This window comes from Gossypium raimondii, chromosome 4 (assembly GCF_025698545.1).
Source record: "Gossypium raimondii isolate GPD5lz chromosome 4, ASM2569854v1, whole genome shotgun sequence".
In the NCBI taxonomy this organism is placed as follows: Eukaryota; Viridiplantae; Streptophyta; class Magnoliopsida; order Malvales; family Malvaceae; genus Gossypium; species Gossypium raimondii.
The window spans coordinates 43,235,224-43,252,747 of record NC_068568.1 but is presented as its reverse complement, the minus strand read 5'-3'; the positions used below and the strand labels follow the sequence as shown (position 1 = coordinate 43,252,747).

The window sequence follows — 17,524 nt, the reverse complement described above, 5'->3', positions numbered from 1 at the left end:
ATAATTAATAAACCATTTAATAAAATCATGTTTATAAAAATAAAAATAATTTAACAAATAACCTATCAGTTAATGGATTTAAAATGACCAAATAATCTTATGAAACTAAGTATATGTCAAAGTTTTGCAGAGATTTTTGACGGTATTACTCAATCACGAACTCATTAATTATTACCCAATTTAATGGTGTTGTCCAAATTTAAGCTTTAAAAATATTAAAGTTAATTTAAAAACACATTTTAAATACATCAAGTCCTCGAAAATGACGGTTGAATGATTTCTCAACTCATATAATTACATAAAATATTTTTATTGGCTGTCCATTTTCATAACGTATCAATATAAATAAAATTCATAATTTAAAATTTTCTGATCTAACACATATAGGAAATATGTTCAAACACACGACTATCTTATAACAACAACAACACTTTAGTGTGCGTTATATGTGACTTAATTAATAATTAACTGAACACCAATACGCAAAGCGCAACAATAGCAATACTCCTAGATGCACAAGGCAATAAACAATATGGAGATTCCTATACTGTACAACATATGGATTATATTTGAAAGCTTCCAGACACGTTTTACCAGATATTCAAGAATCATCTGAAAACCCTTCGCTTTCGACGATTCGTCTACCTCTTTTGTTTCATTTTAGAAAACATACAAACTTATTAAAACTAAATCTAAATTTTCATCTTCATAACAATTAGTCTAATTTTAATCTTAAACAAGTTTTAATCATTCTAAGTCAAATTAATTTATAATTTAATCTAAAACCTAACTCAAATTATTTTATAGTGAATTAAGTTTAATTTAATCATATTCTAAATTAGACTAATTCTCAAAATACCTCTTAGTCAAATAAAATTAAACCCGAAGCTCAACATAATCTAAACAAGCCACTTTAATCCCTTTAAAAAAGTTAGCTTCAAGATTAATTTCCCATAAATTGGAAATCAATTTAATCATTAAAAATCAAATTTTAATTTAGTCTTGAAATTAAAATAAAAAAATCAAATAAGTCCATAACCCATAAAGATATTGAAAACCTAAATTTAATCATTTTATATAAAATTTTTGAAATAATTTATTGTATTAAAATTATTTAATTTATTTTGATTCGACGTGAAAGTTGATACTAAAATTTTAGAATATTATAAGTTAGATATTCAAATTTATTAATTTCTTTTGAAAAATATATTTATAAATTTAAACAAGAATTAAATATGTAAATGAGTATCAATTCAAATATTCAAATCAATTATCCATATAAATAAAGTAAATACAATATGGACGGAATCTTATCTAGATCGATATTATTGTTGTTGTAACCATTTGAAAATTTTGAATTTACATATGCTTAAAAGTGTAATATTTTATTGGAGAATTATAAATAATTTAAGTATTGTATCATGTAATATATTCAAAGATTCATATATATGAATATGATGGGATTAAATTATAAGTTATTTAAACTTATAATCCTTATGCCCATGGTTGTCCGAATTGGGCTGGTTAGATTGAGAATTATGGGAGAGACATCAAATCAGTTGACTTAAGAATCAGTATAGATTGATTCTGTAATAGGCCAATTTAGCTTGGGCTCATAAAAAAATAATAAACCCAAAATAATAAAATAAAGTCCAAAATTATATCATTTGGCTCGATCGGGATGACCCATTACTTGAAAAGGTTGAAGGTCATGGAAACATAATCTTCAAGGATATGCAATCTTAGATATGGTATGTAATCTTAGATATGATATGCAATCTTAGAAGATATGATTTTGTAATCTTAGAGATTTAATTTGTAGATACCTTTTAATCTTAGCCGTTGATGTAATTAATCTGTACCATTGGATTTTGGGAGGCTCAACTATAAATAGATGCCTCTCCCTTCATTGTAAAGGACGAAAGTGGGGAGTAATAATAATTCTTAAGAGTATTTACTCAAATTTCTCTCTCTCTTGCGTTCTTATTTTGGTGATTTGTGTATAATTTATTTATTGATTTGTATATTGTTGATTTCTAATCTCTTTTCCTTATTATTCATTTTCAAATTCATTATTTTCAAATTTGTTTACATTTTATTTGGCCTTATATTTTTTATTTTATACTCTTTGTTTTAAATTCATTGGTCTTTGATTATTGATGCTATTTAATTCTCTATTTGTTATTTTAGTTTTTTATTAAATTAATTATTTTAATATTATTAATACTATTATGTGGCATCATTAATCTTGTATCATTATTATTATTATTATTATTATTTGTATATTCATGCGCATGCATTGTTTTTATGTAATATATATTGTTTTATATATAGTATATGTATGCTTATATATATTTTATACATATGTTTTTATTTTATTTTACTTCCTAACTTTTATATACATATATATACTTTTATATTTAGTTTCAATTTTTTTACTTTTGTATATATGTACATGTATGTATTTATATATTTTTCTAATGAATATCTATATATATATATATATATACATGTCTATGTTTTTTATTTGCTTAAATACAAACTTATATTTTCAACACATGTGTTATAATATATATATATATTTATATAATGTTCTTTATTTTCATAAATGCATTATATATATATATATTTTGTTATAAATTCTATAGTCCAAAATTGGGTTTTTACAAAAATAATATAAAAAAATTAAAAATTACCAAAATGTTATAAATTTTTTTTATTTACCAAAATATATATAATTTTTTTATTTACCAAAATATATAAAAAAACAAAAAAACCAAAAAAAAAAGAAAAAAAACCTGGATTGATTTGACAACTCCCTGGGACAAGGGAACACTGTTGGCGGCACCAAACAAGGGAACCCTGTTGGCGGCACCAAACAAGGGTTCCCTGTTGGCGGCACCACTCGTGTTATAAACACGAACTCTGTCCAGCTGAAACAAGAAAAATCAGAAGAAAAGAAAAGAAATAAGAGGTCTCATGAAAAAAGAAAAAGAGAGAAAAAAGTTATTTTTAAAAATAATTGATTATTTTGTTGTTATTTTTTGTATAATTTGTATTTTTTTTGTTTTAGTTTAGTTATTAAGATTAAAATCAATAAAACTCAAATTAATAGTTTTAGTTAGGGTTTTATTATCAAAATATTACAAAAAAATAAAAAATTTTATAGTATTATTATTATTATTATTATTATTATTATTATTATTATTAAGATGTTACTTAGTATTATTGTTAGTAAAAATTACTATTATTTTTATAGTTAGTTATTAATAATTTTAGTTAGTATTATTTTGTATATAAAATTATTAATATTATTATTGTGTTAGTTATTAGGATTAGTGGTTAAATGGCTTTCATGTGCAAAATTGAATATTGAAACATTAATTTTTTTATTTAAGTTATTTATTATCCGTGCGAGATGTTTTACGAGATTTTGTTTATTTTTTGACAGATTAAATATTGAAGATGGATGCTAAGTTCTTTGTATGCGTTTATTTCGACGGTGCCATCTTGACAACAAGTGTTGGATGTGTATTTGAATGTCAGCAACAAATAGCAATGACATTTAATAAAAATGTCTCGTTTGATGAAATGGAGGCATATAACCTTAAATTAAGCTTTAATATAATGCAACTTTAAAATAATTAAATTGGTAAAAAGAAATTGAACAATAACCACAATAACTGAAACTAGAATAATTAAATTAGAATAATTAAATTGATACAAAAAAGTACAAACGTGTTAATGTACAAACATGTGCCATGGGATCTGCATCATGCTGGGCCATGGTTATTGTTCAATTTCTTTTTATCAATATAATTATTTTAAAGTTGCATTATATTAAAGCTTAATTTAAGGTTATATGCCTCCATTTTCGATATAATATTAATAATTCCAAACGCCATATACTATTTTATAACTTAATTTGGATACAATGTAATCATAATCATTTGTATAGTTTTTATCATTACACATAAAATTTTACAATATTAGGTTAATTACGACCGATCCGGACGATCGTCCAACATGAAAGTTTTGGTTAGGGCATTTATTCCACTATGACCACTTAACTCGCATATTCCACAACGCTTTCTGTCAGACTTCTCCCTGATGTCCATTTCATTACGGATTCTGCTTGACTGCGGACGACCTCTCGGATTCCTCCGCAGCCCTCTGTCTGGGAGAAGCTCGAAAGTCGTCAAAGGCACCTCCCACGTTGATAGGTCAGGCAAGACGGGGAACTCATTTTCCCAGACACGCAATGTGCGCTCCAGCGTGTACACATCATCGACATATTGTTCAACATTGACGTTAACTTTAGTACACGCTGCCACGACATGTGCACATGGATAATGAAGTGTTTCAAACCTTCTGCACTCGCACCGTCGGTTCCGGAGATAAACTCCGTAGGACCTAGTTGGTATACCAGGTCGACGACTGATGCTCTCAGTAACTCGAAATGTTTCCAGTCGTCGTGAATATATTTCTACATTCATTGACCTTGCCAATCGACGGTTTGCGACCATTGTATCCCTGACATGTTTGACAAACACGTGTCCCGCCTCAATCTGGTCAACTTGCTGCTGACCCATTCTTGGTATCAAAGTAGCTAGCCTGTAGAAAGTAGCAGAAAATACAGATGCAATCGGAAGATGACGTGTTTTTAACAAAACAGCGTTGATCCCCTCGTCAAAACTTTGAGCCCATTGCCACGGCTCCATTGTGCCCAACCATTGTCGGAAAGATGTGTTTGTCTGCCCCTCCATGTCACACTCAAGTCGGATCATTTTTTGCCGGAACATATGTGGCTCTAACTCGTACGCTGCATACGTATTAAGAAAAATAAGTTCTAGTAACTCCATAACATGAAACATTACAACTTATATTGAAAATATAAGGTTATCATTTACCCATTGCCACGACTTGTCTCTTCCAGTCTGCATTCTTGTAATCTTTGTGGAAGTTAGCCGCAATGTGACGGATGCAGTAAACAGATCTCCACGGCACACCGGAACGCCTGATTGCTGTAATTAAACCCTTCTCTCTATCGGAGATGGTGTAAATGTTATCGTTGCTAATAACATACCTCCGCAGGTTTGTGAGGAAGAATTCCCAAGACTCCATGTTCTCTTTATCTACGATAGCAAATGCTATCGGGAGTACATTTCTGTTGCCGTCTTGAGCAACTGCAAGAAGTAGGATCTGTGTATATTTTCCATACAGCCAGGTCCCATCCACCTGCACAAGTGGCTTGCAGTGGGGAAATGCCCGCACACATGGATCGAACGTCCAGAACATCCGATGGAAAATCCTTTTTGCCGGCTGTAACTGGTCATCCGGGCCGTAATATGGCCTTGTCTGCAACTCAATCACAGTCCCCGGTACATACTCCCGCATAGCAGCTATCCAACCTTGAAGCTTGTTATACGATGAATCGTAATCTCCATACAGTTGCTCCATCGCCATCTGTTTAGCAATCCATGCCTTCCGATATGAGACTCGATACTGGAATCGTGCTTGCATTTCGGCAATCAATACCGAAACTTTAATGGTCGGCATGTCCTTGACCATTGGCATGATACACGTACAGATTGTTTTTGAATCAAGTTTTCCATGATCTTCTGTCATACGTGTTGATGTGCATGTATGAGGACCAACAAATTTTCGTATCTCCCACATCTGAGAACTTTTAATGAATGCAGCTCGCACCCACCAATTACAGCCTTCCGCTACCTTCTAACACTCCTCAACATATATTGTCGGAGTAGACACTGTGGCTTTATAATCAACTGATATATTCATGCTGTACCGTTTGATGGCATATACGCACTCTTCTTTACAGCTGAATCTCTGGCCTATGAATAACTCATCATCATCAGATGTTACGGCCAGCCCGTGACGATGAACTATTTCAGGGTACTCTGGGAACTCAGCTACATACGCTGCGTCGGGGTCTATGAGCGACATGTGTGGCCCAGGATTATTGTGTATCAAAATATGCCGCATCTGCTCCCCGATCGAAGAAGCGTTAATGTCTTCATCGTCGATATCATCAGGTACATCGTCCACATCGGGATCACCGTCACTATCGACCTCTTCATCACAATGATCGCCACCACATTCTTCTTCGCAACCACATTCTTCTTCACCACCAACCATATCAACATCGGGTGTAATATTCAGGTCGATACTGATCCCACCCATAGTTGATTCACTATCAACGTATGATATTGGAGCCACCATCCGCGGTTCTTCAGCCCCGTCTTCTTCATCAGATGCATTTTGCTCCATACCGACTAACTCAGCAAATAAGTGAATCGGTGCATTCTTATCACTCCGCTTCCCACGAGAGATCGACCATTGTCTCAACGTCTTCATCGTCGCAAGTTCCATTTCACTAATTTGACCGGATTTGTCGAACCGGAAACTTGTAGAAAATTTTACTATCCTTCTCCCACAACGTCTTAAAATTTTGCATTAATCCTTGCCTTCATTTCATCAAACGAGACATTTCTATTAAATCTTATTGCTATTTGTTGTCGACATTCAAATACACATCCAACACTTGTTGTCAAGATGACTCACGTCAAATAAACGCATACAAAAACTTAGCATCCATCTTCAATATTTAATCATCAAAAATAAACAAAATCTCGTAAAACATCTCATACGGATAATAAGTAACTTAAATAAAAAATTAATGTTTCAATATTCAATTTTGTACATGAAAGCCATTTAACCACTAATCCTAATAACTAACACAATAATAATATTAATAATTTTATATACAAAATAATACTAACTAAAATTATTAATAACTAACTATAAAAATAATAGTAATTTTTACTAACAATAATACTAAGTAACATCTTAATAATAATAATAATAATAATAATAATAATAATACTATAAATTTTTTTATTTTTTGTAATATTTTGATAATAAAACCCTAACTAAAACTATTAATTTGAGTTTTATTGATTTTAATCTTAATAACTAAACTAAAACAAAAAAAATACAAATTATACAAAACAATAACAACAAAATAATCAATTATTTTTTAAAAAAATACCTGATTTTTCTATTCTCTTTCTCTCTTTTTCTCTTTTTTTCCGAACCACCTCTTCTTTCTTTTCTTTTTCTTCTGATTTTTCTTGTTTCAGCTGGACAGAGTTCGTGTTTATAACACGAGTGGTGCCGCCAACAGGGAACCCTTGTTTGGTGTCATGCAGGGAACCCTTGTTTGGTGCCGCCAACAGGTTCCTTGTTTGGTCTTTAATGTGTTCCCTTGTCCCAGGGAGTTGTCAAATCAGTCCAGGTTTTTTTTGATATATTTTGGTAAATAAAAAAAATTATATATATTTTGGTAAATAAAAAAATTATAACATTTTGGTAATTTTAATTTTTTATATTATTTTGTAAAAACCCTCCAAAATTTTATATGTAAATCCATGTGTATGTCTTTTATTCTTTGTAATTTCATGTATATATTTTATTCTTTGTAATTTCATGTATATATTTTGTACCTTTTTTCTCTTTATATTTTTGTTTATTTCCTTCATTTGCTTATTGATTTATGTTTTCATTTATATTTTGTTCATTTGATACTTTACATGTCGTTGTTTTTTATGTACATTAATTTCGTTTATTTCTATGCCATTGTTGTATTTATTATTGTATTTTACACTTAATGTAGCATTACATCATTTTTTACTCGATTTTAATATTTTCAAAATTGAGATAATACTCATATTTAGGATTTTCAAGGAAATTGAGCCCTAACGTATTGGGTTCCAATTTTCTTCGTTAAATCTAACAATCGAGAATTGCTCATTAATTAAAAAATAAAATGAAAAGCTTGTTGTCGGGAATTTAATATATTGTATCCTAACGTATTGGATGTGACGTATTGATTTCTCAAGACAAATATTTTTAAAAAAATAATAATAACAAGGGAAATATTCCAAGTTTAGGATTTTGAGAAATTGTGCCCTAACGTATTGGGCCGCGATTTCTTTATAAATCTTAAACAAATGAATATTCTTTTAAATTTTATTACACGAGTATTTTGGACTAATTCATTTTTGAGGAATTAGAATGTCATGCCCTAACGCATTGGGCGTGACATTTTCTTTCTCCGAAATGATAAGAGTCTTAATAAGTAACGTTTTTTAAGTTTTTATTAAGGATCATATTTTTAAATTTTCGACATTAAGACACTAATTAATTAACTAGGTACCAATTTTGGGCGTTACGAGGGTGCTAATCCTTCCTCGTACGTAACTGACTCCCGGATCTATTTTTCTAAAACTCGTAAACCAAAGCTATTTTTTAGGTGATCCAATCACACCTCAATAAAAGATTGGTGGCGACTCCCAATTTTTGTTTTTTTAAAGTCGACAACTAATTTTTGTTTTTTTTCCAAAATAAAGTTGGTTTCGACAGATTATACTGAATTTTCTTTCATGACTTTTTATGATTTATTGAATCAAATCGGACGAATTGATTAGACCAATTGGACCGAAGAATCGATGGCCTAATCAATTTGACCATCGATCTGATTATGAAAACCTTGTTTATGTCTTGGTTTTTTAAGAGTGTGTCAATTTAAAATATCTTTTAGTAATTCCGTTTCTATTAAGCCATTTTTTGGTTGTAACAGCAACAACAACAACAAAAATAAATGAGATTTGCTTGGATTGGTAAAATTAAAGTTTTGGAAATCATGATGGCTTGTGTCCAAATTTCACCATCTATTGATTTAAATAGTTTTTTAATAAATTTTATATAAAATATAAAAGCACAAATATTCTCAAAATATATTTTTTGGTAAAAGAATGAGGTTTTTAGTGATTTGTCAACTAGTCATGAGGCATTTGATTAACTTATGACACCAATTTAATCTGCACATAATAATAAGTAGACTATGGTACATTCACAACGTAGGTGAAAAAATTATATAACAAATATATTATTAAAATTGATATAAAAATAAATGAGGCTGGCGTAAATGAAGTTAAAATATTGAGGATTATGGCATTTTAGGTTGAAATCCTATGTGCAATTTTTTTATAAATTTTGTATAGAATATAAAATGACAACATAAAATATGAAATGACAAAAATATTCTTATAGCAATGTTTGTTATTTTATAAAAGATTTGAGTACTTTCGTAATTTCTTAATTGTTAAATACTACTATTAGTCCCTATAGAGAAAGTTGTGGATTTAATCCTTATACTTTAATTTAATCATTTTAGTCGCTATGCTTTTTAAAATTTAAAATTTCAGTCCTCACCAAATGGTAGTTGTTAAATCCATTAAGTTGGGATATGTTATTTTCAAAATCGATGCAACAAATATATTATCATATGTGTAATGCCATGTTGGCTTATTATTTTCACATATTATTCGCTAAAAATTTAGTGAAGGGATTAATGTAGGTTATCTGCGTCAAGATTGAAATTTCAGAATTCGAAAAGTATAGGGGTTTAGAATGATTCAGTTGGAGAATATGGACTATTTATAATTGTATGCGTAGTACATGATTAGTAATTTAATTTAACTAAACAAATATAACTGATTCAAAAAGTATAAGGATTAAATTGACCAATTCAAAAAGTACATGGGACTAAAAGTGATCAAATTAAAGTACATAGACTAAATCCACAACTTTTACAAAGTACAAGGACTAGTAGCGAATTTTAATTTTTTTAATTAAGTTGAAACCTGATTCATAAGCGGTACCAACTCAGTTAGTCTTTTAAATATTATTGATGATAATGATAACGATGAGCATCCTTCAAAGCTGTGATATCTGTAAGCAAGTACTCGATATCCAGAAATGGAAGGTGTCATATGTTTCCATTCATGAAAATAAGTATATTCCAATGGCAACAAGGTGGTAATCTACCAAGACATTTGGTATAACAATGCTTTGGTCGATGTCAAAGGTGTTTAAAATACTCTTTTACGTTGGTGATGTGCGGAACAACCTCTTTCATATCTTCTCTAAAACGAAAACTAAATTTAACGACAACTAAAAAAGATACTAAAATCATAAATAATAGCACCACCACAACTTTCAGAGAAAGCATGGCACCGCCATTGCTTTTAGATGAGTGGATTATTATTTGTGTACATACTTTCACTTGCTAGTGCTTAATGGGTCTTATCCTTCACGAGAACTATCGTGAAAGTGGTTAAAATGTACTCTTCATAAATTTAGAATTTAATTATTATACTTTTCAAAAATTTAAAATTAATTCTTCTATTTTTTAGATTTTAAAATTTAGGGTCTAGTTGTTAACCCGGTTATTTTTAAAAAATTGTGGGTAAGACATTTTGAAATTAAAAAAAACTCAATTGGTATCCATGTAACTAAAGAAATAACGTTGTAATGAAATTGGATTTAACAAAATAAATTTAAGGGTGTTAATAGTTGAACTTAAATTTTGAAATTTGAAAAATAAATGAACTAAATTTCTAGAAATGAGAATACGGTGTTTTAAATTTATGAAGAATACAAAATTTTATTACATATTTTAACCAAAATTATAATGAAAAAAAGAAAATGGGTTGGTATTTAATACAAAATTTTGAACTTCAGTAAAGAAAATAATTATGTGTTTGTGTTTTTAAATTTCACAAAAATGTGATTTTGTTGAAAACCAACATATTTAAAATTGGGGATGGCGTATTAAGACATGCACGTGAAGGCCCACAATGTAAGCTTGAATACGAACACATATTCAAAGCCCACTTTATATCAAACCCTAAATTGGTAACAAAATCTACACACTATGGTTGATTGTCCCCTTCTTTCTGTGCCCACAAATTAAGACACTAACATTATAAATAGGCCATTGATTTCCATACAACATACTGAACCCCTAGGGTTATAGGCAGTGATAAGATGTCAAGCAGAAGGTGGAGGGAGTCGTCCAGGACCAATATTTCAGAGGAGCAGATCACTCAACTTCTCTCCACCTTACGCCAACTTCTTCCCGAGATTCCTCATTCCCATTCTCACAAGGTATATTACTTCTCCATCTCTCTCTTTCAATAACAACATGCTGCCATTGGATTTTGACTGTATATACTCTGCAGGCATCATCAGCGGCCAAGGTTTTAAAACAGACATGCAATTACATAAAAACCTTGCATCGTGAAGTTGATGATCTGAGTGACCGGCTGTCCCAGCTCTTAGCCACTATCGATGCCGACAGTGCCGAAGCCGCCATCATCCGAAGCTTACTTATTTAATTAATACAAAAAAAAACCTCCTTCTGTATTCCTTCAATTTTCTTTGCTTTTTCTATACTTTAGTTTTCACTAGCTAGGCTCTAATGAATCATTACATCGTACACACATGACTATATATTTTGAGACACTATGCTTCCCTTTTGTGGGACTGTAAATAAAAAAGATTTGCACTAGCAAACGCCTCTTTTGCTTTAATGCTATTTTATTTTTCTATTTCTTTTTCGTAAATATGTATTGTAACCTAAAACCTATTTAAATTAGGATTTGTTATGTTAGATCATCAATAACAAGGATCAGAAGAGGAAACATATCTAAATTCATTGATATATTCAAACTTCAAGTCTTGTGGTTTAAATATTTCAAAATTAGCACATACTTTCTTTTAAAGAATGTGATTCTCTCACTTTTTAATATAAGATGTCGAAAAGTTATATATATATATAATCTGAGATATAATCTTAATATACAATTTTTCACGTTAATCTTTAACTTCTAACTGATTAATTATCAATTAAAATTAATTACTCGAATATATACGTATTTTTACCAATACTTTATTTAACAACCAAACCTCGTTAAAACTTAATTTTTAATATAAACTAACATTTTATAATAGTAAATAATAACATTTAATTATTATATATATATATATATAGTCGACATCATCCAACATAATAATGGAAAAAGGGCCTAAATGTAAAACATGAAAAGAGGAAGGACCTAAAAGACAAATGTTCCAAAAATTATAGCGTTATCCTTCCAATCCAAATAAGCTTCTAAATCAATGTCGACGTCAACATCATTTATCATACAAACAAATCAAATCAATTAATCAGTCGACAAAATATTGATATATTGTTGTGATTTATTCTTCGCTTGAATTTTTTTAGAAATAATCTGGGTTGAATTTATCGTTTTACCAAAAAATAATCTATTCTATTTTAGTTAAACTTCTCTATTAGTCCCTATACCTGGTGTAGATTTAATTCAAGTATTTTAATTTGGTTAATTTTAGTCTATGTATTTTCTAATGAGCCAATTTTAGTCATTATACTTTTGAATTTTGAAATTTCAATTCAAACTAAACTGTAGCGATTAAATTTGTTTGGTTAAATTTTGCTATTGGTTTTGTATTATGCATAAAGTTCTAGATTTAGTTTATGTTCTACAATTGAATCATTCTTAGTTCTTATACTCTTTGAATTTCGAAATTTCTTTTTTGATACAAACAACAATCATTAGATCCGAAAGCTGGTGTATTAGGTATACGACTTCTGTATGATGTAACATCATTCTACAACAGTGGAATTCAAAGCTCGATAGAGAATAAATGATATCCTCTCGTTGGCATTACATGATTGATGAAAAAGGAACGTGGCCATTGGTAATTTTTTATTAAGAAAAATGACTTAATTACTATGTGGTAGCAATTGATTTTATCGGAAGATGTAATGGAAATAATGAGATAAAATAGAATCTTATTGGGAGAACAAATTTTATTCAAAAGATATTAAGGATATCTTATGAGGGCAACACACTTTTGACAAGGTCATTGGGCGTGCACTTAATAAAATAGCTTTTAAAATGATATATAATAAGGGAAAGTTCAATCATGGTACTATAGTAGAATAACTCTGTGATTAAATAAGTTGTAATTAATAGGCAAAGAGCCAAAACTTAATTACAAATTATTTGAGCTCTAATTATATATGTCAAAGTGGTCCATCCGTTAGCTCAAGATAACCTGGAACAAATTGCATGTAGAATCAATAGATTGTGGAATGAATGGAAACAATAAGTAAGAGAAATAGATTGCATGTATCACTATTTGCAGTGAATGTGTTTTCTCGCTAAGTAAAAAAGATGACTTAAAAATTAATTTAATTTCTTCAAATTATTATTTGATTAATTGTAATTAAATAATTGAAGTTTGAAGAAATACTTAAATTAATTAATCATCATATATTTGTTGACTAAAGCAATTAAATTAATTTCCTCATAGATTCTAACACAGTAAAATTACCATGACTTTAATGGAATTTGAATTGGGTTTAGAAAACAATTTAATTGAAAAACTAATTTAGTTAATATAAATTAATTAAATTAATTTGTTAAATAAATAATCTTTTGAGAAATAGAAAATAATTATTGGGTTGGATAAATTATAAATGTTGGATAAAAGTCTAGATAACACATATAATTAGACCCAATACATGAAAGGTCCAACTAAGCACTGTTACATAGGGTGGCAAATCCTAGTCTTTCCCTAAAGGTGTCGCCGCTCCTAGTACTTCTACTTAGAGTAGAAGTTGTGTTTTCTATTAAAATATTATTATTTAATTAGACCTTATTTGAACATAACTCTTGCACCAATTCTCTATAAATAGGAACTATGCGTTGAACATATTATACACATATTTGAGTGTCGTTATTCTATAAAAAAAATAGTGGAAATTTATTTCAAATTTTATTTTCTAGGAAAAACACATAATTTCCAATTATAAAAATAATTTCCCATAAAATTTTCATTCTATGCATTGATTTGATTTGTTTGAGGCCACACTCAGACTAATTCGAGGTTCAAAAATAATGGAAAAGATTGATCGATTGAAAGCCAAGAAGTAACCTAGACTACTTTCGCACAAAGCATATGTATAATTCGATTAAAGTTTATTACTATAAATAACACAATGACTCAATTTTAAGAAATCATTTAAACTTTCGTTGTGTCTAAAAACACTATTTTTTAAATTAAATTTTCCAACACTTATTGTGTAAGTGCAATTGAATAGTAAACCTTAAATGTTTACGGTCTAAATTCTTAGAGAGGGGATTTAAAGTTGAGAGAGATCTCTATACTTGGGGAGTGATAGAGTGTGAGTCACTTTTACTTTGAGGATTAAAGATAGTGGGATTACTCATTGAGCTAGGCTTCGCTTGCGTAAACAAACCTTGATATTGTTTATTATTTTATTTACACAGTTTTCACAATGCCAAACCATAATGACAACTACAAGCAAACACTTCCATTTTTAATCAATAGTTTAAGCAATTAACAACCTAAGATCCCAACACAACTATTAAATCTCTATAAATTTTCATCCGACTTATAACATCAATAAAGAAAGAAACTGAATTTAACCTTTAAATTTACCCACAATAATATTATTTCACAAGTGTGAGAGGCAATATTGATTAATAATCCGACCCCTTCCCATGACCCGTCCAAAGCCGAACAGGGTGTACTAAAGCTTGAGCAAACTTGTTCATCTTTTTCTAAACAATTAAACATGATTCGAATGGATGTACAGCATGCTACTTCATTTGTCAAAAATAAACATTTTCACTTTTATCGTGTGCTTATAAAAATTATAGTAAGATTATTATTTCATGTTTAACTTAAGTAATTTCTTCTAATAAATTAATATTAATTTGTCACCTTTCAAAATTATTATTATTATTTTCAAATCAATCTATCCACTATCGATAATAGTGACTAGTCTCCTCGTCGCAGGTGTTTTACGACAATAGTGATTAATTCCCCCATTTACATAATTAAAAAAAATAAAGTAAAGAACTACCGCATCATACATCATGATTAAAAACTATTATTCTCGTAGAGTAGGAAGAAAATTGTTTTCACTCATTATTAACCTCACCACCCAAGATAAGTTTTTGTTGTAAAATGTTTTACCTTTTTCCTGGTTTTCCTCTTCCCGGTACTTCTTTTTCCAATCTTAATATCATGGAAATTTTGGTAGTTCAGCAGTCTATAAATTTTGTTGTTTGATGTTAGCCAGAAAGTTTGATAATCTTGCTTCACGCTTGCATTGTTTGACCTTTCACAATGAAATGCTTTGGAGGATTGTAAGGGGCTATGGTTGTCCCCTTTTATTACTTTTGACCTAAATTACAAGATTTTTATGCTACATTCAAGCATATCTTGGAGTTGATTAAGGCACTTTGTTTGGGTTTATAGAGTTTAATTTCCACAACTACAAAAAACAATAATTACCTCTCTTGACTAACGTATTTGCATTTGTAAACGTTGTTTGTTGGAGAAAAAACAAAAGTGACGTGGTTTTGCCTGAAATGATATCTTGTTGGATAATTAATACATAATCTAACATCTGATTTTTATGGAAAAATCCATCTTTTTCATTTGAATTCCTTCGGATTATGATTCCCATAATTTTGTAGAAATTGTAATTTAGAAGCAATGAAGGAAATTTCATTATGATAGCTACTCTTTACCCACTCTCTCAGGAGAATTCAAATCCAGAAAAGTTACTTTGTCTGAAAAGGTATCCGTTTAGGAACTTGTTCTTTACTTCTTGTCTCATTTACCTTGTCGGAAACTGTTTCATCTATTGTCTTTTTATCTATGGTTGGGCTAATAAAAATCAAATTAAATCATAACATTTGGTTTGGTTTCCCTACAGCCTACAACTTGCTTCTACTTCAATTTCGTCTAGATTTGATAAAGTTACCCTATATCATTTCCACGGAACATATAAATATCGAGGGTTAAATTTGTTATTATATCAATAAAATTATGTATAATTGACGGAAAACATTAATACCATAATTAGTTGTCCTTAATTATTTTCTTTTAAAATTGACACAAATTAAATTACTTCAATTTTTTTAAAAGGATCAATTTGCTCACTATTAAATTGAGAGAAACCGAGAGACATTTTTACATATTTATTCAAATTTTATGCAAATATAAATTAATTTAAATTAATAAAAACAACTTACATATAATATATAGAAACAGAATGACATTTCATTCAATTTGATTTAAAATTTTCAAAATTTGATTGGTGGATAATAATCACAACCTTTTTCAAAACTAATTTGAATTTACACCCACAATTATTCTCACACTAGTATCATGGGGCTAGAACTTTCATCTTATAATTCGTGTGGTTTTAGACAATTTTTTGAGTTCCAATCTATATAAGCCAGTCTAACTCTCGTAAAGTGAAAATTCTCGATAAAAATTCTCCAAGACACCGAAAATAAAGTGAAAACAAGTCAAAATGAAAGAGCAATGAAAGAACAGAAAATGCCACATTGTTTGAGTAAAAGCTCTCAAAGTATCTCTATTACTTTGAAGGATTATTGATTACAAATGACATAAAAGACTTCTATTTATAGTTGAACTCTCCCAAAAACCAACGGTATACGTTTATCTACAATTGATATTCTTAAGGGATTGACTCAATTTTTTAATATTACAAAATAAAATCTTCTAAGATATCACATCTTTTAAGATAAGTTTTTATATTTACCATGGCGACCCTAATTTTCCATGACTGCTTCACTAGACCACCAAAGCTTCAAGTAGATGAGCTTCTCCGCATGTACCATAAATTAGGCCAGTTCAAGTGGGTCAAATGAGTCCCATTTAATCAATTGACCTCCATAAAATGCTCTTTGCGCATTTGTGACGGACTTTGATTTGTGGCATGTGACATTAACACATAATCAAGTCGTCTTACAATTACAACTACAATTAGAATAAATTAGTAAAATGTACAAATAAAATTATAATTACAATTAATTTGTTTATATAACTATTGTAGGGCCTAATTTTTTCCCGGGCCGCATAAACAAATATAAACCAAATAACCAAAAACAATAAAAATAAAAGTCCAAAAAACAGTCCAATAATAGACCCAACATCAGCCCACTTGCCCAATACAACCCTAGTCCAGAACACTTTTAGAAAAAGAAAACAAAAAAACCCTAAGCCGCCGCGCGCCTAACAGCAACCAAGTTCGCTGCCATCGCCACCCTTTACGCGTCGCACCTCCACGTGTGCCGCCACGTAACTGTACCTGCAAAATAGCCTAGAAGAATCTGAAAGCAAAAAAATAGGAGAAAAAATAGTTTTTAAAATATGATTTTTGGGGCTATAAAAACACCGTTTCTGTATTCTAAAAGGAGGGACGAATGAATGAAAACAGAAAAAAAATAAACATATTTTTGAAGGTAGTTTTTTTTTATTTTTTCTATTATTTTTTTTCTTTGTACTTTTTTAGAAGAAAAAACAAAAAATAAATAAAAAAAAGATTGAAACGTATCTTGTTTGCGAGGGAGGTGCCGATTCCGATGAAAATCTGAGTTTCATTAGTCCAGGAACTGAAAAAATCAAAAAGAATGGTGACTTTTCGATTTTCCGGCCACCGCGGACGGTGGCGCCAACGCCGGTGACCGGCGGCCACCACGATAGTACGGCGCCGGTGTAACAC

At 29.8% G+C, this 17,524-nt stretch overlaps 1 protein-coding gene across 1 annotated transcript; it reads left to right on the top strand.

Moving 5' to 3' along the window:
- Positions 1 to 10,912: 10,912 nt before the first annotated feature.
- On the top strand, positions 10,913 to 11,429 carry LOC105779298 (transcription factor PRE6). The gene is made up of 2 exons (XM_012603053.2): positions 10,913 to 11,034; positions 11,109 to 11,429. Exons 1-2 carry the CDS (start codon positions 10,915 to 10,917, stop codon positions 11,262 to 11,264), a joined length of 276 nt encoding a protein of 91 aa, XP_012458507.1. The 5' UTR covers positions 10,913 to 10,914; the 3' UTR covers positions 11,265 to 11,429.
- Positions 11,430 to 17,524: the final 6,095 nt, after the last annotated feature.